Source organism: Ranitomeya imitator, chromosome 6, assembly GCF_032444005.1.
Source record: "Ranitomeya imitator isolate aRanImi1 chromosome 6, aRanImi1.pri, whole genome shotgun sequence".
Lineage (NCBI taxonomy): Eukaryota > Metazoa > Chordata > Amphibia > Anura > Dendrobatidae > Ranitomeya > Ranitomeya imitator.
In genome coordinates, this window is record NC_091287.1 from 439,090,325 (window position 1) to 439,116,127 (window position 25,803).

Below are 25,803 nucleotides of genomic sequence, written 5' to 3' on the forward strand. Positions count from 1 at the left end.
GGGGATAGCTAGTGAAAAAACAGGATACAGGTTATATAATGACAAACATTATTATTATTATTATTTATTTTTTTTTTTTATTATTACAGCGCCATTTATTCCATGGCGCTTTACATGTGAGGAGGGGTATACATAATAAAAACAAGTACAATAATCTTAAACAATACAAGTCATAACTGGTACAGGAGAAGAGAGGACCCTGCCCGCGAAGGCTCACAATGTACAAGGGATGGGTGAGGATACAATAGGCGAGGGTAGAGCTGGCCATGAAGCATTTTGGTCGATCCGTGGTTACTGCAGGTTGTAGACTTGTCGGAAAAGTTGGGTCTTCAGGTTCTTTTTGAAGGTTTTGATGGTAACATAGTAACATAGTAACATAGTTAGTAAGGCCAAAAAAAGACATTTGTCCATCCAGTTCAGCCTATATTCCATCATAACAAATCCCCAGATCTACGTCCTTCTACAGAACCTAATAATTGTATGATACAATATTGTTCTGCTCCAGGATGACATCCAGGCCTCTCTTGAACCCCTCGACTGAGTTCGCCATCACCACCTCCTCAGGCAAGCAATTCCAGATTCTCACTGCCCTAACAGTAAAGAATCCTCTTCTATGTTGGTGGAAAAACCTTCTCTCCTCCAGACGCAAAGAATGCCCCCTTGTGCCCGTCACCTTCCTTGGTATAAACAGATCCTCAGCGAGATGTTTGTATTGTCCCCTTATATACTTATACATGGTTATTAGATCGCCCCTCAGTCGTCTTTTTTCTAGACTAAATAATCCTAATTTCGCTAATCTATCTGGGTATTGTAGTTCTCCCATCCCCTTTATTAATTTTGTTGCCCTCCTTTGTACTCTCTCTAGTTCCATTATATCCTTCATGAGCACCGGTGCCCAAAACTGGACACAGTACTCCATGTGCGGTCTAACTAGGGATTTGTACAGAGGCAGTATAATGCTCTCATCATGTGTATCCAGACCTCTTTTAATGCACCCCATGATCCTGCTTGCCTTGGCAGCTGCTGCCTGGCACTGGCTGCTCCAGGTAAGTTTATCATTAACTAGGATCCCCAAGTCCTTCTCCCTGTCAGATTTACCCAGTGGTTTCCCATTCAGTGTGTAATGGTGATACTGATTCCTTCTTCCCATGTGTATAACCTTACATTTATCATTGTTAAACCTCATCTGCCACCTTTCAGCCCAAGTTTCCAACTTATCCAGATCCATCTGTAGCAGAATACTATCTTCTCTTGTATTAACTGCTTTACATAGTTTTGTATCATCTGCAAATATCGATATTTTACTGTGTAAACCTTCTACCAGATCATTAATGAATATGTTGAAGAGAACAGGTCCCAATACTGACCCCTGCGGTACCCCACTGGTCACAGCGACCCAGTTAGAGACTATACCATTTATAACCACCCTCTGCTTTCTATCACTAAGCCAGTTACTAACCCATTTACACACATTTTCCCCCAGACCAAGCATTCTCATTTTGTGTACCAACCTCTTGTGCGGCACGGTATCAAACGCTTTGGAAAAATCGAGATATACCACGTCCAATGACTCACCGTGGTCCAGCCTATAGCTTACTTCTTCATAAAAACTGATTAGATTGGTTTGACAGGAGCGATTTCTCATAAACCCATGCTGATATGGAGTTAAACAGTTATTCTCATTGAGATAATCCAGAATAACATCCTTCAGAAACCCTTCAAATATTTTACCAACAATAGAGGTTAGACTTACTGGCCTATAATTTCCAGGTTCACTTTTAGAGCCCTTTTTGAATATTGGCACCACATTTGCTATGCGCTATAGAGTCCCTAAAAATAAGAAATAATGGTTTATCTATTACATTACTTAGTTCCCTTAGTACTTAGTAGGCGAGAGTCTGATGTGTTGTGGTAAAGAGTTCCAGAGTAGGGGTGATACGCAAGAGAAATCTTGTATACAATTGTGGGAAGAGGAGATAAGAGGGGAGTAGAGAAAGAGATCTTGTGAGGATCGGAGGTTGCGTGCAGGTAAGTACAGGGAGACGAGGTCACAGATGTATGGAGGAGACAGGTTGTGGATGGCTTTGTATGTCATGGTTAGGGTTTTGTACTAGGGTCTCTGGGCAATGGGGAGCCAGTGAAGGGATTGACAGAGGGGAGAGGCCGGGGAATAGCGGAGGGACAGGTGGATTAGTCGGGCAGTAGAGTTTAGAATAAATTAGAGGGGTGTGAGAGTGTTAGAGGGGAGGCCAAAGAGTAGGAGGTTGCAGTAGTCAAGGCGAGAGATAATGAGGTCATGGACTTGGGTTTTTGCAGATTCTTGGTCTAGGAATGAACGGATTCGTGAAATATTTTTGAGTTGAAGTTGGCAGGAAGTGGAAAGGACTTGGATCTGTGGTTTGAAGGAGAGATCAGAGTCAAGGATTACCCCGACACAGCGAGCTTGTGGGACTGGGGAGAGTGGGCAGCCATTTACTGTAATGGATAGATTCGTTGGGGGGTTGTGTGAGATGGGGGAAAGATGATGAATTCTGTTTTGTCCATGTTAAGTTTCAGAAATCTAGCGGAGGAGATGGATGAAATAGTGGACAGACATTGAGGGATTCTGGTTAGTAGGGAGATGATATCTGGTCCAGAGATGTAGATCTGTGTGTCATCAGCATAGAGGTGATACTGAAAGCCGTGAGATTCTATGAGCTGTCCCAGGCCAAAGGTGTAAATGGAGAAGTGCAGGGGCCCTAGGACTGAACCTTGCGGGACTCTGACAGATAGGGGGCGAGGTGAGGAGGTGGTGTGCGAGTAGGAGGCGGTGAATGTCCGGTCTGTTAGGTATGACGAGATCCAGGATAGGGCCAAGTCTATGATGCCAAGGGATGAGAGGGTCTGCAGCAACAGGGAATGGCCCACTGTGTCAAAGGCAGAGGACAGGTCCAGGAGGAGAAGGACAGAGTAGTGTTGCTTGCTCTTGGCAGTTAATAAGTCATTGGTGACCTTAGTTAGGGCAGTTAGGGCCATTAGTGTTATTTTATATGTACAGTGGGGCAAAAAAAGTATTTAGTCAGTCAGCAATAGTGCAAGTTCCACCACTTAAAAAGATGAGAGGCGTCTGTAATTTACATCATAGGTAGACCTCAACTATGGGAGACAAACTGAGAAAAAAAAATCCAGAAAATCACATTATCTGTTTTTTTAACATTTTATTTGCATATTATGGTGGAAAATAAGTATTTGGTCAGAAACAAAATTTCATCTCAATACTTTGTAATATATCCTTTTTGGCAATGACAGAGGTCAAACGTTTTCTGTAAGTCTTCACAAGGTTGCCACACACTGTTGTTGGTATGTTGGCCGATTCCTCCATGCAGATCTCCTCTAGAGCAGTGATGTTTTTGGCTTTTCGCTTGGCAACACGGACTTTCAACTCCCTCCAAAGGTTTTCTATAGGGTTGAGATCTGGAGACTGGCTAGGCCACTCCAGGACCTTGAAATGCTTCTTACGAAGCCACTCCTTTGTTGCCCTGGCGGTGTGCTTTGGATCATTGTCATGTTGAAAGACCCAGCCACGTTTCATCTTCAATGCCCTTGCTGATGGAAGGAGGTTTGCACTCAATATCTCACGATACATGGCACCATTCATTCTTTCATGTACCCGGATCAGTCGTCCTGGCCCCTTTGCAGAGAAACAGCCCCAAAGCATGATGTTTCCACCACCATGCTTTACAGTAGGTATGGTGTTTGATGGATGCAACTCAGTATTCTTTTTCCTCCAAACACGACAAGTTGTGTTTCTACCAAACAGTTCCAGTTTGGTTTCATCAGACCATTGGACATTCTCCCAAAACTCCTCTGGATCATCCAAATGCTCTCTAGCAAACTTCAGACCGGCCCGGACATGTACTGGCTTAAGCAGTGGGACACGTCTGGCACTGCAGGATCTGAGTCCATGGTGGCGTAGTGTGTTACTTATGGTAGGCCTTGTTTCATTGGTCCCAGCTCTCTGCAGTTCATTCACTAGGTCCACCCGCGTGGTTCTGGGATTTTTGCTCACCGTTCTTGTGATCATTCTGACCCCACGGGGTGGGATTTTGCGTGGAGCCCCAGATCGAGGGAGATTATCAGTGGTCTTGTATGTCTTCCATTTTCTAATTATTGCTCCCACTGTTGATTTTTTCACTCCAAGCTGGTTGGCTATTGCAGATTCAGTCTTCCCAGCCTGGTGCAGGGCTACAATTTTGTTTCTGGTGTCCTTTGACAGCTCTTTGGTCTTCACCATAGTGGAGTTTGGAGTCAGACTGTTTGAGGGTGTGCACTGGTGTCTTTTTATACTGATAACAAGTTTAAAAAGGTGCCATTAATACAGGTAATGAGTGGAGGAAAGAGGAGACTCTTAAAGAAGAAGTTACAGGTCTGTGAGAGCCTGAAATCTTGATTGTTTGTTTCTGACCAAATACTTATTTTCCACCATAATATGCAAATAAAATGTTAAAAAAACAGACAATGTGATTTTCTGGATTTTTTTTTCTCAGTTTGTCTCCCATAGTTGAGGTCTACCTATGATGTAAATTACAGACGCCTCTCATCTTTTTAAGTGGTGGAACTTGCACTATTGCTGACTGACTAAATACTTTTTTGCCCCACTGTATACAACATGACAGATTGTTCTGAAAAGTCACCTGAATCAACAGGTACATTTTAAGTTCACATTAAATTATTTTAGTGCTATTACTTATGTATTGCTGTATATCGTCTCTTGAAGAGACTGGATAGAATTTGTTTTTGGTCTCTTACCAAACGTCACAAAAGAAAATATTGGGCCACATTGATCTGTTGCAAGTCTTTGAAGTGATTTGAATACAAATCTGATAGCTTCAAATAAATTGTTCAAAAAATTTAATTCACTGTAAATCAATTTGCTGCAAAATAGCAAGTACTGTAAAGTGTTTATTGCCTAAAAAAGGGTGTTAAAATCTGAGATATGTTAGAACTGTATTGAACTCCTTTATTGAACCAACTTCTTGGCTTTTTACATTTTACACATTATCTTTATACGGGGCAGGTGACTTACTTGCTGCCATTTATACAGTATACAGGTAAAGTGCACAGAAGCCATGGCTTTTGGCAAATGGTGGTCCAAAAAGTTTCCCTGGTTGCTGAGTAGCAAAAGGTTTGTCATTTGTTAATGAAAAAACTAAAGCTTGTTTAAAAGTTTTCATATTATTATTTTTTTGGGGGGGATTCAGCAACAGGTTTGCTGTTTGGAAAGAGAAGAGGCAATAGTTTCTTAACAAACAATGCAAAGTTTATACCTACTATTTTGGGATCAGCAGTGGGTCTGCTGTTTGCAAAATGAGGAAACAATGGCATTTTACTAAGTAATAATAATAATAATAAAGAGAAAGTTTGACAGTATAGGGCTAATACTGACAGCTCATGCAGCAGAAGTATAGTATAGCAATAAAACACAGTGAACAGGCAGGAAATGTATGGCTGTCTATCAGCAGTGGATGAAACAGCACAGTACAAAATAGGGTGGGGCAGGCAAGAAGATGTCACTTGTGTGTGATCAGCACTGGCAGCTCAGCAGCTTTAGCAGTGTTGATATAACATAATGGTCAGGCAGGAGACGGAAAGATGTGGGCTGTCTGGAAGCACTGGCATGGCGGCAATAGAACAGGGAAGAACACAATGGACAAGTAGGCAGATGCTATAGCCGATCTAATCATTGGCATTAGCATGCCTGATTCATTTTCACAAATGTTAGGTTGTGAAAGCATGTGGAGAACAACATGGTCTACTTGTCCATGAAAAGGTTGCCTGCTGCAATGAATACCATCGCTAACAGTAGACTGGGTCTAAACATGACAATACACCCATGGCAACTGGGACAGTTCTTGCTATTGGTCTAATCTGATGACCCAGTGGTCCACAGGGTCGCGACCAGGATGTTTTCCGCAGAAAGAAAACAGTCCAGGAAAGCTCAACTTGCATGTTCAGGTGGTGCTTCTTTTTCCTGAAGGGTGAAGTCAGTTGGTGCAGCAGCAGAGAAACCATTAAGTCCATCATATCATATTTACTGAAATCATTACTACTGCCTCTACTACTTCAATAAAAAAATAAATGAAGAAATAATTCTAGACATAATTAGAATTAAATGAAAAGAAAAGTTTCAAGAAACTTATTTCCTACATAGAAACTGAGTAATAAATCTCCAAATTTGTAAGAAATGTAGTACATTTTATTGTTACAAAAATATTTAAAACACAAGCTCCAATAAGGAGTAATGACTAGTGTTGAGTGATACCGTCCGATATTTGAAAGTATCAGTATCGGATTGTATCGGCCGATATCCAAAAAATATCGGATATCGCCGATACCGATACCCGATACCAATGCAAGTCAATGGGACACAAATATCGGGATGTATCCTCGATGGATCCCAGGGCCTGAAGGAGAGGGAACTCTCCTTCAGGCCCTGGGATCCATATTTATGTGTAAAATAAAGAATAAAAATAAAAAATAGGGATATACTCACCCTTGGACGCGCCCTGGTTCTAACTGCTGCAACCGGCAGCCCCCGTTCCTAAGAATGAGCGGGTGAAGGACCTTCCATGACGTCGCGGCGGCTTGTGATTGGTTGCATGACCGCTCATGTGACCGCTCACGCGACCAATCACAAGCTGCGACGTCATCGCAGGTCCTTTACCCACTCATTCTTAGGAAAGGGGGCTGCCGGTTACACCGCTAAGGTCCAGGGTCCACCGGAGGGGTGAGTATACCCATATTTTTTATTTTTATTCTTTATTTTACACATGAATATTCATCCCGATCCCAATTCCCGATATCGCAAAAATATCGGAACTCGGGATCGGAATTCCGATACCGCAAATATCGGCCGATACCCGATACTTGCGGTATCGGAATGCTCAACACTAGTAATGACTGGATATGATGAAGGAATTCTAGTACAATATAGAGATAGTGACACATGTATAGTGGAGATCCCCAAAAAAGTGCAATAAGGAGACAGGGCTTAATGACACCAGAATATGGGCAATGATGTATATGGCAAACCTACAAGCAGATGGTAAGATGACAAATATCAGTAGGGTGCATGCATAATGCAACTTTATACATATGTAAGTAAAGCATAGATGGACCCCAAATAAACAAAGCAAGTAGTATATGTTACTGATAGAGACCCAAAGCAAAAGAACTACAGGAATAGTAAAAAGGTTTGATATATTGTATAGCAGAAACATTGTTCAAAAGGGTCAAGAAGAAAACAAATAAGTATAAAAAATGTTTACCCATAATGGATGTGTAAGAATGCATGCCTCCTGCACCTCAAAGTGCATTTTGCACTGCCTTCCTCGGGGGCTTGTAAGGAGTGTGTCCTAATAGGGTTTATATACTGTCCCAAACAGGTGGTGTAATGGCAGACCATAACTGGTGCCTGCATAGTGGTATTCACGTCAGGAGAACTACGTACAGTATGTGCTGCCCTGGTGACGAGCGCGGTTCAAAGGATTAGTTCCTGTGACATTGCGTAGGCGCAGTGGGTGCCATTTGGTTGGAGTCAAAGGGAAATGCCATGTTTGTGAAGAATACAGGAAAGTCTGAATATAAAGTGACAGTGTGAAGAGAAAGTGTGATGTGCATATACTAATAAATATGCGCAGAAAGAAGTGCATAACATTGAGCTGCAATATACTGTAAGTATCAGCAACAACAAGTATTGATCATCATAATAGTAAACAATAAGAAATGTAAATGCTGATAATAAAATAAATACTAAAAAAAAATCATAATAATGAAAATTAAAGGAAAGATAAAAAATAAAATATATAAATTGATAATGAAAAGAAGTATTTAACGTGAAAAAATAATAAAACAATGAGGTCAGGTGTATGATAGTGAGCAAAGGGGCTTCACCACCTGGCAATCCTGTGTGAAGTTGTGCATCAAATTTACCCAGTTGGTCATAAAAGACGTCTACTGTCCGTAGTTGCTGCTCCACGTGTCGGTGCAGAAACTTTGGTCTTCAAAGATCAAGCATAGAGAGTGTCCCACCTTTTCCGACCCATGAGAGAAATAATCATGCATCTTTACGCAGCACTCAATCATTTTTTTAAAGGTAGGAGACTCCATTAATTGGTACAGCAGTGACTGCCAGCAGCTTGACCAGGTTGGCTGTGAGTTGGCATCCATCATCACACAAAGGGTATTTGCCTTTTCCTTGACACAAAATCACTGTTGGATATCTGACAGTGCAACAGAGAAAGATGTGGAAGAATAGTAGAGATTGACAAGCAGTAATTTTGGATGATAATTTTGGAGATGATGATACTAACCAGTTACTACTTGAGATAGTGGTCTGGCTACCAGAAAAACAAGAGTGAGGAGATGATAGGAGGACAACTTGAGTCTTGAGGATTTTGAGGGGGCTGGGATGTGCAAAAAAAGTAGGGAGATGACTAGGAGTTAAAAATGTGATAATAGTATCAAAGGTCTGATAGTGAATGCAATAACTTTTGCAAACAAAATGAATGAGTTGGAGGTGCTTGTGTCAGCCATAGATTACAACGTGGTGGACTTTACGGAAACTTGGCTGGAAGAAAGCTATGACTGAGTGACAAATGTAGAGGGTTACATTTAGAGAGGACAGGAAGACAAAAACTGCCTGTACCGGTGATCTTTCAATCAAAGTTCACTATCCAATATAACTAAATTGACACAAATAGAAGCACAGTTGCATCTAAGCAAATTAAATATTGACAAAACCTCCTGGCCAGATGGCATCCATCCATCTCATTTCCTTAGACTCTCTCGCAACAGGGTTGGTGGCACAAGATTGGAAAATGCCTGGAGTGGTAAAAATTAGGTGGATCTAGGCAGCTACTATCCTGTAAGTTTGATATCAGTGTTTTTCAATATTTTTTATGGCATTATACGAGATGACCTGTAAAAATATATTGCAGAAAATAACTGACAACCAACATAGATTCATGAAAGATAAGTTGTGTCTAACTAACATGTTGTGTTTCTATGAGGAGGAGAGGGCAAATCTGGATCTTGGTAATGCAGCTGATGTGATTTATATGGACTTTGCAAAGTCATTTGATACCATACCATATAGCAGCCTTATACTGAATCTCCAGAAGCAAGGAATGTGGGAAACAGTATGTTGTAAGGAATTGACTAAAAGACTGGAAACAAAGAGTCGTTGTAAAAGGTACACTCTCTAAATGGGATATAGTCAACATTGAAGACAGCAAGGATCTGTGCTAGGACCGATTCTTTTTAACCTCTTTATTAATGAACTTGTGGATGGGATTGAGAGTTAAATGTCAGTCTTTGCTGATGACAACAAACTTTTTTGGAAAAAAATAACTGAGCGAGATTGTATGGTATTACAAAACCATCTGGATAAGAAGTCTAAATGAGCAGATGAGATTTAATGTTGTTAAATGTAGAGTAATGCACCTAGGATGAAGTAATACTATTGTTGCATATACATTAGATGGGCGTATACTAGGGACTACAGAACAGGAGAAGAACTTGGGTATTCTGGTTACACGTAAGCTGAGCAGCAGTACTCAATGTCAAGCAGCAGCTGCAAAAGCAAACAAGATTTTATTATGTATCCAAAGAGAGATAAAATCTTGTGATAACAATATAATGTTACCCCTTTATAAATCACTTGTGAGGCCACATCTAGAAAAAGGGATCCAATTTTGGTCTCCAAAGTTTAAAAATTATTTTCAGAGGTTAGAGTTTGTTCACAGGTGGCAACTAGATTATTACAAAGGATGGAAGGCCTTTCATATGAGGAGAGGCTGGAAAAGCGGGGCTTGTTTAGCTTAGAAAAAAGACACATCAGAGGAGGATAATTTATATGTATGAATGGATGTGTGGTCAATACAAAGGACTGGCACATGACTTATTCCTACTAAAAAACTTACAAAGCACTAGGGGGCTCTCATTATGTGTGAAGGAAAGGCAATTCCGGCAGCTAAATATGAAAGGGTTCTTTACAGTTAGAGTACTCAGCCTGTGGAATGCTGACCACAAGAGGTAGCATTGGCATACAGTGGCATGTAAAAGTTTGGGCACCCCTTGTCAAAATTACTGTTATTGCACATAGCTAAGCAAGTTGAAGATGAAATGATCTCTAAAGGGCCTAAAGTTAAAGATGTTAGATTCCTGTGTCCTTTTGCATGCACTACTATTTTGTGGTCTTGCCACATATTATCCTTAATGATTTTAAATAACTATTTTCAATGATGTTCAGATCAGTGGACTATGAGGGCCATTGTAAAACCTTCAGCTTGAGCCTTTTGAGCTAGTCTACAGTGAATTCTGATGTATGTTTAGGATTATTATCCATTTGTAAAAGCCATCCTCTTTTCAGCTTCAGCTTTTTTTACAGATGGTGTTATGTTTGCATCAAGAATTTTTTGAAATTTCATTGAATCCATTCTTCTCTCTACCTGTGAAATGTTCCCCGTGCCATTGGCTTCAACACAACGCCAAAGCTTGATTGATCCACCCCCATGCTTAATGGTTGGGAGATGTTCTTTTCCTGAAATTCAGTGAACTTTTTTCTCCACACATACTTTTGATCATTGTGGCCAAAGAGTTCTATTTTAAACTTGGTTGACAGGACCTCTGACGTTGAGTTTTACAGTGAGGATGCAGGAGAGAATTTCTTCCAATGGCTGTTCCATAAAGGCCATATTTGTGCAGGTGTCTCTGAAAAGTAGAACAATGTACCACAACTTCAGAGTCTGCTAAATCTTTGCAGTCTAGCGGGGGTTCTGATTCGTCTCTGTAGCAATCCTATAAGTAGCTCTCACTTATCTTGAAAGGGCAACTTGAAAAAGATTTGCTATCTTCTTATAGCCTTCTCCTATTTTTGGGCCTCCATCATATTCATTTTCAGAGTGCTAGGCAGCTGCTTAAAAGAGCCCACGGCTGCTGTTTTTTGGCACAAAGTTAGAGGAGGCTTGTTTTTTATAATGTTGTGAAATCTGCATCATCTGGTCTTTCCTAACGATGATTGTGAACAAGCCATAACCCTAGAAGGCTAATCAAGGTCTGAAACCTTGGTCAAAGTTATCTGAGCACACAAATCTCCAAGTGTGCCCAAGTTTTTTCATCGGTCCATTTTCCTTTTTTCAATTTCTAAAATGAAAAAAAATTACTATATATGTATATATACGCTGCTCAAAAAAATAAAGGGAACACTAAAATCCCACATACTAGATATCACTGAATAAAACATTCCTGTTGCAAATCTTTATTAATTACATAGTGGAATGCGCTGAGAACAATAAAACCTAAAAATGATGACTGTAAATCACAACTAATATCCCATGGAGGTCTGGAGTTGGAATGATGCTCAAAATCAAAGTGCAAAATCAAATTGCAGGCTGATCCAACTTCAGTGGAAATGCCTCAATACAAAGAAATGATGCTCAGTAGCGTGTGTGGCCTTCACGTGCCTGTATGACCTCCCTACAATGCCTGGGCATTGTCCTCATGAGGGGGTGGATGTTATCCTGGGGGATCTCCTCCCAGACCTGGATTAAGGCATCAGTCAACTCCTGGACAGTCTGTGGTGCAATGCGGCGTTGGTGGATGGAATGAGACATGATGTCCCAGATGTGCTCGATTGGTTTCAGTGCTGGGGAATGGGCAGGCCAGTCCACACCATCAATGCCTTCATCATGCAGGAACTGAGGCCTTTAGCCACATGAGGCCTAGCATTGTCATGCATCAGAAGGAACCCAGGGCCCACTGCACCTGCATATGGTCTCACAATAGGTCTGAGGATCTGATCCTGGTACCTACTGGCAGTCAGGGTACCTCATGCTAGCACATGGAGATCTGTGCCGCTCTCCAAAGAAAGGCCTCCCCACACCATTCCTGACTCACTGCCAAACCAGTGATGCTGGAGGATGCTGCAGGCAGCAGAACGCTCTCCATGGCATCTCCAGACTCTGTCTCATCTGTCACATGTGCTCAGTGAGAACCTGCTCTCATCTGTGTCGAATTTGCCAATTTTGGTGTTCTCTGGAAAATGGCAATCACCCTGCATGGTGTTGGGCTGTAAGCACCACACCCACTTGTGGACGTTAGGCCATCATAACACCCTGATGGAGTCTGTATCTGACAGTTTGAGCAGACACATGGGTGTTAGTGGCCTTCTGGAGGTCATTTTGCAGGGCTCTGGCACTGCTTCACCTGCTCCTCCTTGAACAAAGGAGGGGGTAGCAGTCCTGCTGCTGGGTTGTTGCCCTCCTATGCCCCCCTCCATGTCTCCTGGTGTACTGGCCTGTCTCCTGTTATCTGCTCCATGCCCTGGACACTGTAGTGACAGACACAGCTACTCTTCCTACCACAGCTTGCATTGATGTGCCATCCTGGATGAGCTGCACTACCTGAGCAACTTCTGTGGGTTGTAAACAACACCTCATGGTACTGTACAGGACCTCTAGGGGTGAGAGAAATGACAAAATTCAAAAGTGACAAAAACAGCCAAAAAATGATGAGAACAGAGAAATGGTCTGTGGTCACCCCCTGTAAAACCACGTCTTGCTAATTGCCTATCATTTTTAACTGTTGTCTGTTACACTTGCACAACAGCAGGGGGCATTCATGCACAATCAGTGTTGCTTCATAACTCGATGAGTTGATTTCACAGAAGTATGATTGACTTGTACTTACAATGTGATGATTAAATGTTCCCTTTATTTTTTGGGGCAGTGTATATCCTACAAAGGAAATGTGTCATCTTTAACTTTAGGCCATTTATAGATCATTTCATCTTCAACTTGCTTAACTGTTCACCTTAACAGTAATTTTCACCAGGGGTGCCCAAACTCTTACATGCCACTGTATACTATAACAGCAATTAAAAAAAGGCTGAATGCTTTTCTCGCAACAAATGGCATTGTGGGTTATAAATAATTTAGTAACAGAGAATGTGCAACTGGTGAAGAAAGGTTGGGCTTCATGCACCTAAGTCTTTTTTCAATCTACATAACCATGTAACAACAAGGTTGACGTAAAACTTCCACTGGTAGAAAATGGGAAGTATAGATTAGTGAATCCTCACAAGATGATTTTTAAACATGTTAATCATCCTGCAAGTATCAAAATTGATTAATTACTTTTACTGTAAGGAATCTTTATAAACTGTATTGTTTGCAAAGCTCTTGCCAAAACTGAAATGTGAATCCAGCCTAAACGATAAGTCACTCCTTATCTAGCAGAATCTTATTAATGGCTTCTAGCCTCTGATTATGTTCAGTACTATTGCCACGTTATTTCTTAAGTAAATATTCTTCCTTATTGACTTGACCTAGCTCCTATAAGTTATTAACATTGCTAGAATTGGTTTGCAAAATGATGTTTGGTTCAAAATCTTTATGTGTAATTAACGTAGGCCCAAGAGGCACTATTATCTATCCAGCGTAACTAATACAATGAGAGCGGTACAGTGTGTTTTCCGATTTTTTTAATGATTGTTTGCTTTATTTTTGCATGTGCGGAGAATAACATAGAAACAACGTAAGCTGAAACATTAGGAAACTTAAAATCCAAGGCAGACTCTGGGGTCATAGAGACTTACACGAGTTGCAGTCTTAAAGGACTGAGAGTTTGCTACATATTTGGTGAATGGTGATTATTTAATAGCCAGTATGGCCAGGCTGACCGCATTTCCCATGCTCACGGAATGATCCGTAATGGATCATTCTGTACATACAGATATCATAATTTTCAGCAGCACATCTGCTGTTTACACAGGATGATGTTCTGCCAAGAACGATGATATTTTTAACCAAGCTAACAGATCATTTCAACTGAAGAATGGGCATTTTGCTCGTTCATCAGCTGATCTTCAGCCTGTTTACATTGTATGATTATCCAAAAACAAGCAATTTTTTACCAAAAAGAGGAGATTATCTCAAAACCATGGAGACAAAGACTATTTTTAAAGGAAAGGTTCCATTTCAGAGTTGAGTGAGTCTCCGATATTCTATTCAGGCAGATTTGCTCAATTACTTGGAGGAAAGTTCACATTTGAATAGAATACATTTCAAGCAAATTGAAGTCTTATACTCATCTCTTCTTGGGTTGTTCTTCCACAAGTTCTTCAATCAGCTTTTCTTTTTTTTTATTCTAATTACTACCATCTTCTTCTTGGCTGGTTTTTCTATTTATTAGGCCCCATGTCTAATGTGTAGTGTGATGCGCATCCCTGACATGCATCACAACACATGCATGGGGCCTGGAGAATGGAAGATGCGGCCAGAAGAAAGATTAGACATAGAAGACCGAAAATAATAGATCTGAATGGAGGATATGCAGCAAGAAGATAGGTGATGGAAGGGCCAAGGATAGTTGAGTATAACATTTTATTTTTCATCCCTTGATGACCTTCTATAATTCAACACAATGATTGCCCCCATTTTGCTGAATTTGCCTGAAAGAAAAGAAAAATACTCCCATTCTTGTGAATCCAATTTTTTCTGTAAAATCTAAGGCAAAATCACGGTGGCTCAGTGGTTAGCACAGCAGCCTTGCAGCGCTGGGGTCCTGGGTTCTAATCCCACCCTAGACAACATCTGCAAAGAGTTTGTATGTTCTCTCCGTGTTTGCGTGGGTTTCCTCCGGGCACTCCGGTTTCCTCCCACATTCCAAAGACATACTGATAGGGAATTTAGATTGTGAGCCCCAACGGGGACAGCGATGATGATGTGCAAACTGTAAAGCGCTGCGGAATATGTTAGCGCTATATAAAAATAAAGATTATTATTTATTATTAATCCACTTCTTTTGGGATGCACATGTAGAATCAGGAGGGTAGACAGATAAAAACCCTCATTGCCGTTGGTATAGTAAATATGGCAAAAACTGGAAAAAGAAAATACAAATGTGCTTTTTACATTTTTTAATCTAGATCTATATTAAAAAATTGCATAAAATATGTATAGACATTGTAAAATAATCATTTGGATTCAAGGCCAAATAAAGAATTCTGTGAGCAACGCTACTACATTATGAAAATCTGATGATTGTAGCACTAGTACAGCAAAATTTTCGCATCTTCTCTATCAACAGTACGGATTATAAATGTACAATTCATGGGCTTGGTGAGATGCTCCCTGATCCCAAGACCTATTCTAATTCAAAGTGTGAAGGAAGCATTACTGAGCATGCACCACTGCTCCATTATTTGCCCATTACCTCTCTATAGAAGTTATAGACAGATAACGAAGAACTGGTTACACACATTCACTAACAGTTCATCCATAAAAGGGAACTTTTTGTAGCATCAGTTAAAATTTCAGCAGCTGGATCTTCAGCAACCATACATTTATCATCCATAATACTGTAGCTTGTAGTATCTATTGCACAACCAAAGGCATGTCCAACTGACATGTGTTCTTCTCATTATGCCAAACACATTATATACAGTGGGGAACTTAAGTATTTGATACACTGCCAATTATGCTAGTTTCTATAAAGAATTGAGAGGTCTGTAATTTTTATCGTAGGTACACTTTAACTGTGAGAGACACAATCTAAAAATAAACACCAGAAAATCACATTGTATGATTTTTAAATAATTAAATTGAATTTTATTGCATGGAAAAAGTATTTGATCACCTACCAACCAGCAAGAATTCTGGCTCTGAAACTTTATCTTTAGCAACACGGTATGCCGTCATGAAATAAATGTCACCGTGTAATGGTCTTTCATAAGGAAGAGGGGCCTCAAATATCCCTGAAGCTGGGAACCTAACTATCCCTGTCTTGGGGGTACTCTTGAAGGTAGAGAGGCATGGGTCTCCGACCATACTATGCTTCTGTTACACTCTGATCTGTCCCCTCTTTGACCCCCATGAGGCATGTGACAGAAATGTAAGGTAAACAAGACACAAAGACAAAACATGGATACAAGAAAACCACAACCATACAAAAACCCTCACCAGCAAAATGAATGAGTATAGGGACAGAGAGGAATAAACTAAATAGAAATAGGGACCAGGAGAAATACTCTCATGTACAACAGCATACAGATCACTACTACTAGTCAGCTTTAGTACTTAGCACAGGAAGACAAATCTTTACGAGCAAGGACTAGATGCCCAGAGCCAGTATATATACAGGGAGCAAATGATAAGCTGTTGCAGCTGAGAACAACCAGACTATATGGTCTCAGCCAGCATGGAAATAGCCTTAACCCTCTCAGCACTGAAGGAAAGGAAAGCCATTTAAAATAGGACATGAATCACACCATTTCTAAAGAGGACTGTGATTCATTACCCAACGTGACCTTCTAACTTCAGGTCTTCCAGGGGGATGTTACACCCTCGTGATATTAAAATCCTGCCAGGCACACATGGTCCCCCTGCTCATGCCAGCACATGTCCAGGCTCATTTAAAGATCACCAATGACCATCTGGATGATCCAGAGGAGGCATGGGAGAAGGTCATGTGGTCAGATGATACATTTCAAAAAACCTGATCTGCACATCCAAACATAGACACAGTGTGAACAGGTGCTGAACCCAGAGTCGCCAACTCGTATATAATCAAACAAATAGGGCAGCACACTGCAGCGCCAAAACATGTAAACTTGAAAACACGAAATTTTTTTAAACTGCATTACTGCACTAGAAATATGAAAAATGAGAGCTTTTAGCGCATAAAAATGGCCAATTTTATGTGTACCTCGTAGCCACGTTACGGCATCTCTCTTATACGAGGTCCTACTCTAAACCTACCTCTCTGAGAATAAACGTCTCCATCTGAATGGGTACATGTGAAACCTCTCCTTGGACTCAAATTCTCTCTCACTGTGGAGGGGTATTGGACCTACTATAATTAAAACACCTGAAGCTAGGAGGCAGGGAGTGCACGATCAGAAGGCTAGAGAATACATTTCAAAAAACCTGATCTGCACATCCAAACATAGACACAGTGTGAACAGGTGCTGAACCCAGAGTCGCCAACTCGTATATAATCAAACAAATAGGGCAGCACACTGCAGCGCCAAAACATGTAAACTTGAAAACACGAAATTTTTTTAAACTGCATTACTGCACTAGAAATATGAAAAATGAGAGCTTTTAGCGCATAAAAATGGCCAATTTTATGTGTACCTCGTAGCCACGTTACGGCATCTCTCTTATACGAGGTCCTACTCTAAACCTACCTCTCTGAGAATAAACGTCTCCATCTGAATGGGTACATGTGAAACCTCTCCTTGGACTCAAATTCTCTCTCACTGTGGAGGGGTATTGGACCTACTATAATTAAAACACCTGAAGCTAGGAGGCAGGGAGTGCACGATCAGAAGGCTAGAGAATACATTTCAAAAAACCTGATCTGCACATCCAAACATAGACACAGTGTGAACAGGTGCTGAACCCAGAGTCGCCAACTCGTATATAATCAAACAAATAGGGCAGCACACTGCAGCGCCAAAACATGTAAACTTGAAAACACGAAATTTTTTTAAAATGCATTACTGCACTAGAAATATGAAAAATGAGAGCTTTTAGCGCATAAAAATGGCCAATTTTATGTGTACCTCGTAGCCACGTTACGGCATCTCTCTTATACGAGGTCCTACTCTAAACCTACCTCTCTGAGAATAAACGTCTCCATCTGAATGGGTACATGTGAAACCTCTCCTTGGACTCAAATTCTCTCTCACTGTGGAGGGGTATTGGACCTACTATAATTAAAACACCTGAAGCTAGGAGGCAGGGAGTGCACGATCAGAAGGCTAGAGAATACATTTCAAAAAACCTGATCTGCACATCCAAACATAGACACAGTGTGAACAGGTGCTGAACCCAGAGTCGCCAACTCGTATATAATCAAACAAATAGGGCAGCACACTGCAGCGCCAAAACATGTAAACTTGAAAACACGAAATTTTTTTAAACTGCATTACTGCACTAGAAATATGAAAAATGAGAGCTTTTAGCGCATAAAAATGGCCAATTTTATGTGTACCTCGTAGCCACGTTACGGCATCTCTCTTATACGAGGTCCTACTCTAAACCTACCTCTCTGAGAATAAACGTCTCCATCTGAATGGGTACATGTGAAACCTCTCCTTGGACTCAAATTCTCTCTCACTGTGGAGGGGTATTGGACCTACTATAATTAAAACACCTGAAGCTAGGAGGCAGGGAGTGCATGATTTTTATGCGCTAAAAGCTCTCATTTTTCATATTTCTAGTGCAGTAATGCAGTTTAAAAAAATTTCGTGTTTTCAAGTTTACATGTTTTGGCGCTGCAGTGTGCTGCCCTATTTGTTTGATTATATACGAGTTGGCGACTCTGGGTTCAGCACCTGTTCACACTGTGTCTATGTTTGGATGTGCAGATCAGGTTTTTTGAAATGTATTCTCTAGCCTTCTGATCGTGCACTCCCTGCCTCCTAGCTTCAGGTGTTTTAATTATAGTAGGTCCAATACCCCTCCACAGTGAGAGAGAATTTGAGTCCAAGGAGAGGTTTCACATGTACCCATTCAGATGGAGACGTTTATTCTCAGAGAGGTAGGTTTAGAGTAGGACCTCGTATAAGAGAGATGCCGTAACGTGGCTACGAGGTACACATAAAATTGGCCATTTTTATGCGCTAAAAGCTCTCATTTTTCATATTTCTAGTGCAGTAATGCAGTTTAAAAAAATTTCGTGTTTTCAAGTTTACATGTTTTGGCGCTGCAGTGTGCTGCCCTATTTGTTTGATTATATACGAGTTGGCGACTCTGGGTTCAGCACCTGTTCACACTGTGTCTATGTTTGGATGTGCAGATCAGGTTTTTTGAAATGTATTCTCTAGCCTTCTGATCGTGCACTCCCTGCCTCCTAGCTTCAGGTGTTTTAATTATAGTAGGTCCAATACCCCTCCACAGTGAGAGAGAATTTGAGTCCAAGGAGAGGTTTCACATGTACCCATTCAGATGGAGACGTTTATTCTCAGAGAGGTAGGTTTAGAGTAGGACCTCGTATAAGAGAGATGCCGTAACGTGGCTACGAGGTACACATAAAATTGGCCATTTTTATGCGCTAAAAGCTCTCATTTTTCATATTTCTAGTGCAGTAATGCAGTTTAAAAAAATTTCGTGTTTTCAAGTTTACATGTTTTGGCGCTGCAGTGTGCTGCCCTATTTGTTTGATTATATACGAGTTGGCGACTCTGGGTTCAGCACCTGTTCACACTGTGTCTATGTTTGGATGTGCAGATCAGGTTTTTTGAAATGTATTCTCTAGCCTTCTGATCGTGCACTCCCTGCCTCCTAGCTTCAGGTGTTTTAATTATAGTAGGTCCAATACCCCTCCACAGTGAGAGAGAATTTGAGTCCAAGGAGAGGTTTCACATGTACCCATTCAGATGGAGACGTTTATTCTCAGAGAGGTAGGTTTAGAGTAGGACCTCGTATAAGAGAGATGCCGTAACGTGGCTACGAGGTACACATAAAATTGGCCATTTTTATGCGCTAAAAGCTCTCATTTTTCATATTTCTAGTGCAGTAATGCAGTTTAAAAAAATTTCGTGTTTTCAAGTTTACATGTTTTGGCGCTGCAGTGTGCTGCCCTATTTGTTTGATTATATACGAGTTGGCGACTCTGGGTTCAGCACCTGTTCACACTGTGTCTATGTTTGGATGTGCAGATCAGGTTTTTTGAAATGTATTCTCTAGCCTTCTGATCGTGCACTCCCTGCCTCCTAGCTTCAGGTGTTTTAATTATAGTAGGTCCAATACCCCTCCACAGTGAGAGAGAATTTGAGTCCAAGGAGAGGTTTCACATGTACCCATTCAGATGGAGACGTTTATTCTCAGAGAGGTAGGTTTAGAGTAGGACCTCGTATAAGAGAGATGCCGTAACGTGGCTACGAGGTACACATAAAATTGGCCATTTTTATGCGCTAAAAGCTCTCATTTTTCATATTTCTAGTGCAGTAATGCAGTTTAAAAAAATTTCGTGTTTTCAAGTTTACATGTTTTGGCGCTGCAGTGTGCTGCCCTATTTGTTTGATTATATACGAGTTGGCGACTCTGGGTTCAGCACCTGTTCACACTGTGTCTATGTTTGGATGTGCAGATCAGGTTTTTTGAAATGTATTCTCTAGCCTTCTGATCGTGCACTCCCTGCCTCCTAGCTTCAGGTGTTTTAATTATAGTAGGTCCAATACCCCTCCACAGTGAGAGAGAATTTGAGTCCAAGGAGAGGTTTCACATGTACCCATTCAGATGGAGACGTTTATTCTCAGAGAGGTAGGTTTAGAGTAGGACCTCGTATAAGAGAGATGCCGTAACGTGGCTACGAGGTACACATAAAATTGGCCATTTTTATGCGCTAAAAGCTCTCATTTTTCATATTTCTAGTGCAGTAATGCAGTTTAAAAAAATTTCGTGTTTTCAAGTTTACATGTTTTGGCGCTGCAGTGTGCTGCCCTATTTGTTTGATTATATACGAGTTGGCGACTCTGGGTTCAGCACCTGTTCACACTGTGTCTATGTTTGGATGTGCAGATCAGGTTTTTTGAAATGTATTCTCTAGCCTTCTGATCGTGCACTCCCTGCCTCCTAGCTTCAGGTGTTTTAATTATAGTAGGTCCAATACCCCTCCACAGTGAGAGAGAATTTGAGTCCAAGGAGAGGTTTCACATGTACCCATTCAGATGGAGACGTTTATTCTCAGAGAGGTAGGTTTAGAGTAGGACCTCGTATAAGAGAGATGCCGTAACGTGGCTACGAGGTACACATAAAATTGGCCATTTTTATGCGCTAAAAGCTCTCATTTTTCATATTTCTAGTGCAGTAATGCAGTTTAAAAAAATTTCGTGTTTTCAAGTTTACATGTTTTGGCGCTGCAGTGTGCTGCCCTATTTGTTTGATGTGGTCAGATGAGACCAAAATAGAACTTTTTGGTATGAACTCCACTCGCCGTGTTTGGAGAAAGAAGAAAGATGAGTATAACCAAAAGAACACCATCCCAACCGTGAAGCATCATGTGGGAATTATCATACTTTGAGGGTACTTTTCTGCAAAGGGAACAGGACAACTGCACCGTATTGAACGAAGGATGGATATGTTTATGTATTATGAAATTATGGCCAACAACCCCCTTCCCTCAGTAAGAGCATTGAAGATTGGTCCCGGCTGGGTCTTCCAGCATGACAATGACAAACACACAGCCAGGGCAACTAAGGAATGGTTCTGTAAGGAGCATTTCAAGGTCCTGGAGTGTCCTAGTCAGTCTTCAGACCTGAACCCAATTGAAAATATTTAGAGGAAGCTGAAACTCAATGTTGCCAAGCGACAGTCCCGAAACCTAAAAGATCTGGAGAAGATCTGTATCAAGGAGTAGGACAATATCCCTCTTGCAGTGTGTGCAAACTTGAACTACAGGAAACATTTGACCTCTGTAACTGCAAACAAAGGTTTCTGTACCAAATATTGAGTTCTGTTTTTCTATTGTATTAAATACTTATTTCATGGAATAAAATGCAAATTAAATATATAAAAATCATACAGTGTGATTTTCTGGATTGTTTTTAAGATTCTGTCTCTCACAGTTGAAGTGTACCTATGATAAAAATGACAAACCCCTCCTTTCCTTGTTGGTGGGAAAACTTGCAAAATCGGCAGTGTATCAAATACTTATTTTCCCCCTGTAGTTGACTGGTCTCAACTTTAGAAGAAGGTGCCAGAAGGTTAGTTTGAAGTTATTTACAGAATTACAGAACTATGAGCAGTCTGTTGTAACTGGAAGGATGAATTCTGCTGAAGGTTCAACAAGGAAATTCCCTGAAGTCTTGCAAAATTCAAATAATCAAATTACAGTATATGGTGGATTAAATCCTTGACCACGTTATTTAAAGTGATGATTTCTACTTTAGAAACATTTTTCCCAAAGCAGCTTTCCTATATGAGACTTGTAAAGAAATGACAGAAAAAAGGTGTTGAAGGGAGACCTTACTGGTACATGAATTAAGCTTATTCTGGATTACTGGAATTAGCAGTGTCATAATACTTTGTGGTTTCATCAACAATTGTTAGACTTTCATCTCATAAGGGAGGCATGCAACCGTGAACATCCGCATTTCCTTTTTAATTAGTCATTGACAATCTTCTTATTGATGCCACATGATTTTGTTTGTTTCCTTTAGATTTGCCTGTTTTTACTTCTAAACAATAAAGCGTTATTAAAAGGGAAAGTGGCACAACAGGTTTTTAACTCCTTCGATCCTATAGTTGTTAACCAGTCAAAGCAAATATTTTGAATCCATTAAAAATTCAAGCGTAACAGTCACACCATAGACCGGGATCACACATCCTGGTTGCGGTGCTCTGCATTTGATATTCACATTTTTTTTTTGCAGGTAACAAAGATCTGATCCTACAGTAAAACTGTATATCACTTTCACCCTGCCGGATTCTATCCCAATTTGGCAAAGCACTTTTAGAGGCAAATATTTCCTACAGTAATCCGTGATATCTGCCGTCATAATTCTGGGGTCAAGATAAAGGGAATGCCTGGGATTAGTGATTTTGTAGATACATTTGCTTATACATGCGGTAAACCTTCATTAGAGATATTTGTATGTCACCCTGTTCATACAGTGGCATTCTTCTAATCTGGCATCAATGAAACTTCATTTTTTCATTATTACATCAGATCGAGCAGTTTAACCTTATAACGATCTTCTCTGTTGGATCCTATCTTGGAAAATTCATCCAATTTGTAATAATAATTCAAACACAACATGGATGGAAAGATTAGGGGGGGCACTCACGCACACTTTTATTGGAATGGACTTGCAGAAATTTCTGCACTTGAAGCAAAAAAAATCCTATTCGAGTGCATCTACTGTATAGTATTTTAAAAAATAAAAATTTTCTCATAAATCATCATATCACGTCAACATATCCCAAATCAGTGGTGCTGCGGTCTGTCAGTTTAAAATCTAAACATACTTATTAATTTCACCAGTTATTATCAGCGTAATGTGTAATATAATAAAGAAAGAATTTTTAATTTCAGGTAATGCAAGGATACAATTGTTTTGATGTTTCCTATGAGCAAAACTAAAAGTAGCAAGACATCTCTGCGTATAGGATGTTTTTAAATGAGTGTTCCAATACAAATATTGGATAGCCCTCCCGTATTAGCGAGAAATCTTTGTCGTGAAGAGTGTCTGCACAGGAAAAGTTTACAATGCATGCATACTAATAAAATGAAGGAAGAACTGACCTTCCACATAGCCCCATTCTTGCTTCTCACTGTCTTCCTGCAGTTCAGGGTCATCTATATAGTGTCTGTCGGCCATGTCCAGTGTTTCCTCAGCAGAATAAGACTTCAGTGTTGAGTGGGACACAAACAGATCATACTCAGGTCCTCTGTTCTCGCAGCCACTGAGCACTGTCACTTCTGCCTGTGCAGCAGAGGGGAGGAGGAGAGTTTCCAATCACTGCAATTATGAAATACAGTCAGGGCTGGGACTTCACCAGGCAGTTTTAGGTAATTGCCTGAAGGTGTCTTAGATGTAGGTGGTGCCAGCACAGGAGTTTACTGGGGAAACACAGGAGAAGGTGCAGGACTGAAGGCAGGGGGTCACTTTAATTTGTGTTTCTCAAAGAAGCAGATTTATCACTTCACTTCAGCTACAATAGTAGGAAGAGACGTGTGAAGGAGCTTGAGAACTGGTCATGCTGAAGTTAGGGCACATGAGTCGCTAGGTACAAGGATGGCCGTTAATGCTGAAATTATTGTTTTCATGTTAGGTGTTAGATGCATTTCTTCTAGTTCAAACCCTCTGCACGCTTCTATATCCAGTTCTCTGCATTCATGTTAAAATATTGTCATTTTGATCTCAGGTTCCAGTCCCATCAACTGAAGGAATAGGGTAGATAGATGGAGAGATTGGCTCGCTACATACTTTTGAATATATTTGTGATGCGCATTAATTACAGGTTGTTGTATAACATCTACTGTATGTATATTCAGCTTTGGTGATATTTCAAATCAATACATCAAATATACATTTAAAAATATACAAAAAGGAATTTTTCAGATGAAAGTTCAGATCAAAAATGTAGCCTAATCTGCTAATTGACTTTATTTGTGTAATCATTGAAATTCTCTCATAGGTTCTCTCTGTTCAGGCAGCTGCTTCTTGGCTGTTCTGACAGTTCTATTCAAGAAACGCATGCTAGATTATCAGATTTTCTGGATTATCAAGTTTGTAAATATAGTTGTACAATAAATAGCAATGTGAATATAAAACAATAAAACACATTAAAATAAAACAATAATAATTTTTAACAATACAAAATGATACCTAAAAGAAATTGCAGACAAAGCTAAATACAGAAAATAGACAATATCCGTCAGGAAATCCGCTCCCAATCACCAAGTTCAGTGACTCCCATCCCTCCCCGCATTTCCCCTGGCTCACTCACCACATTCGATCCCATCACAGAAGAAGAAGTCTCCAGGCTCCTCTCCTCTTCTCGTCCGACTACATGCACCACCGACCCCATTCCCTCACATCTCCTCCAGTCTCTCTCTCCAGTCGTCACAACTCACCTAACTACAATCTTTAATCTCTCCCTCTCCTCTGGCATTTTCCCCTCCTCCTTCAAACACTCTATCATTACTCCATTACTAAAGAAACCCACCCTTGACCCATCCTGCACAAACAAGTACAGACCAGTCTCCAATCTCCCCTTCATCTCTAAACTCTTGGAGTGACTGATATACTCCCGCCTTACCTGTTACCTCTCCACTCACTCCCTCCTAGACCCTTCACAGTCCGGTTTCCACCCCCTACATTCGACAGAAACGGCACTCATCAAAGTGACCAATGACCTTCTGACAGCAAAACGTAACGGTGACTACTCTCTGCTCATTCTTCTCGACCTTTCTGCAGCTTTCGACACTGTTGACCACCCTCTCCTACTCTCTAGGCTTCAGTCACTACGCATTAAGGACACTGCTCTCTCCTGGTTCTCCTCCTATCTTTCTGACCGCTCCTTCACTGTTCTGTTCTCTGGCTCCACTTCATCTCCTCTTCCTCTCACTGTTGGGGTACCTCAGGGCTAAGTTCTTGGTCCCCTTCTCTTCTCTCTCTACACAGCCCCAATTGGACAGACCATCAGCAGATTTGGCTTTCAGTACCATCTTTATGCCGATGACACACAACTATACACATCCTCCCCTGACCTTACCCCCGCTGTACTACAGAACACCACTTACTGTCTGTCCGCAGTCTCCAACATCATGTCCGCTCTCTATCTGAAACTCAACCTCTCCAAAACTGAACTTCTTCTGCTCCCGCCATCTACTAACCTCCCTAAATCTGACATTTCCCTCTCCGTGGGTGGCACCATAATAACACCCCGGCAGCAGGCACACTGTCTGGGTGTTATGTTTGACTCTGATCTCTCCTTCACCTCCCATATACAATCTCTTGCCCACTTGTGCCGCTTACACCTAAAGAACATCTCTAGAATCCGCCCTTTTCTCACCATGGAAACAACAAAAACCCTCACTGTCGCCCTGATCCACTTCCGCCTGGACTACTGTAATGCTCTACTAATTGGCCCCCCCTCACTCAACTTTCCCCTCTCCAGTCTATCCTTAATGCAGCAGCCAGGGTCGTCCATCTGGCTAATCGTTACTCGGACTCGTCCGCTCTTCGCCAGTCGTTACACTGGCTGCCCATTCATTACAGGATACAATTCAAAGTACTTGTTCTCA

General features: G+C 40.9%; 1 protein-coding gene across 2 annotated transcripts in view; it reads right to left on the minus strand.

The window, feature by feature from the left end:
* Positions 1-23,676, minus strand: part of CA8 (carbonic anhydrase 8) — a 262,733-nt gene extending 239,057 nt beyond the window's left edge. Inside the window, exon 1 of one of the 2 annotated variants that reach the window (XM_069731386.1) lies at positions 23,296-23,676. In XM_069731386.1, the coding sequence (XP_069587487.1) occupies positions 23,296-23,371 (76 nt within the window). In that variant the 5' untranslated portion in view covers positions 23,372-23,676. The remainder of the gene's footprint in view (positions 1-23,295) is intronic. The other variant, XM_069731385.1, reaches the window with a different exon arrangement.
* Positions 23,677-25,803: the final 2,127 nt, after the last annotated feature.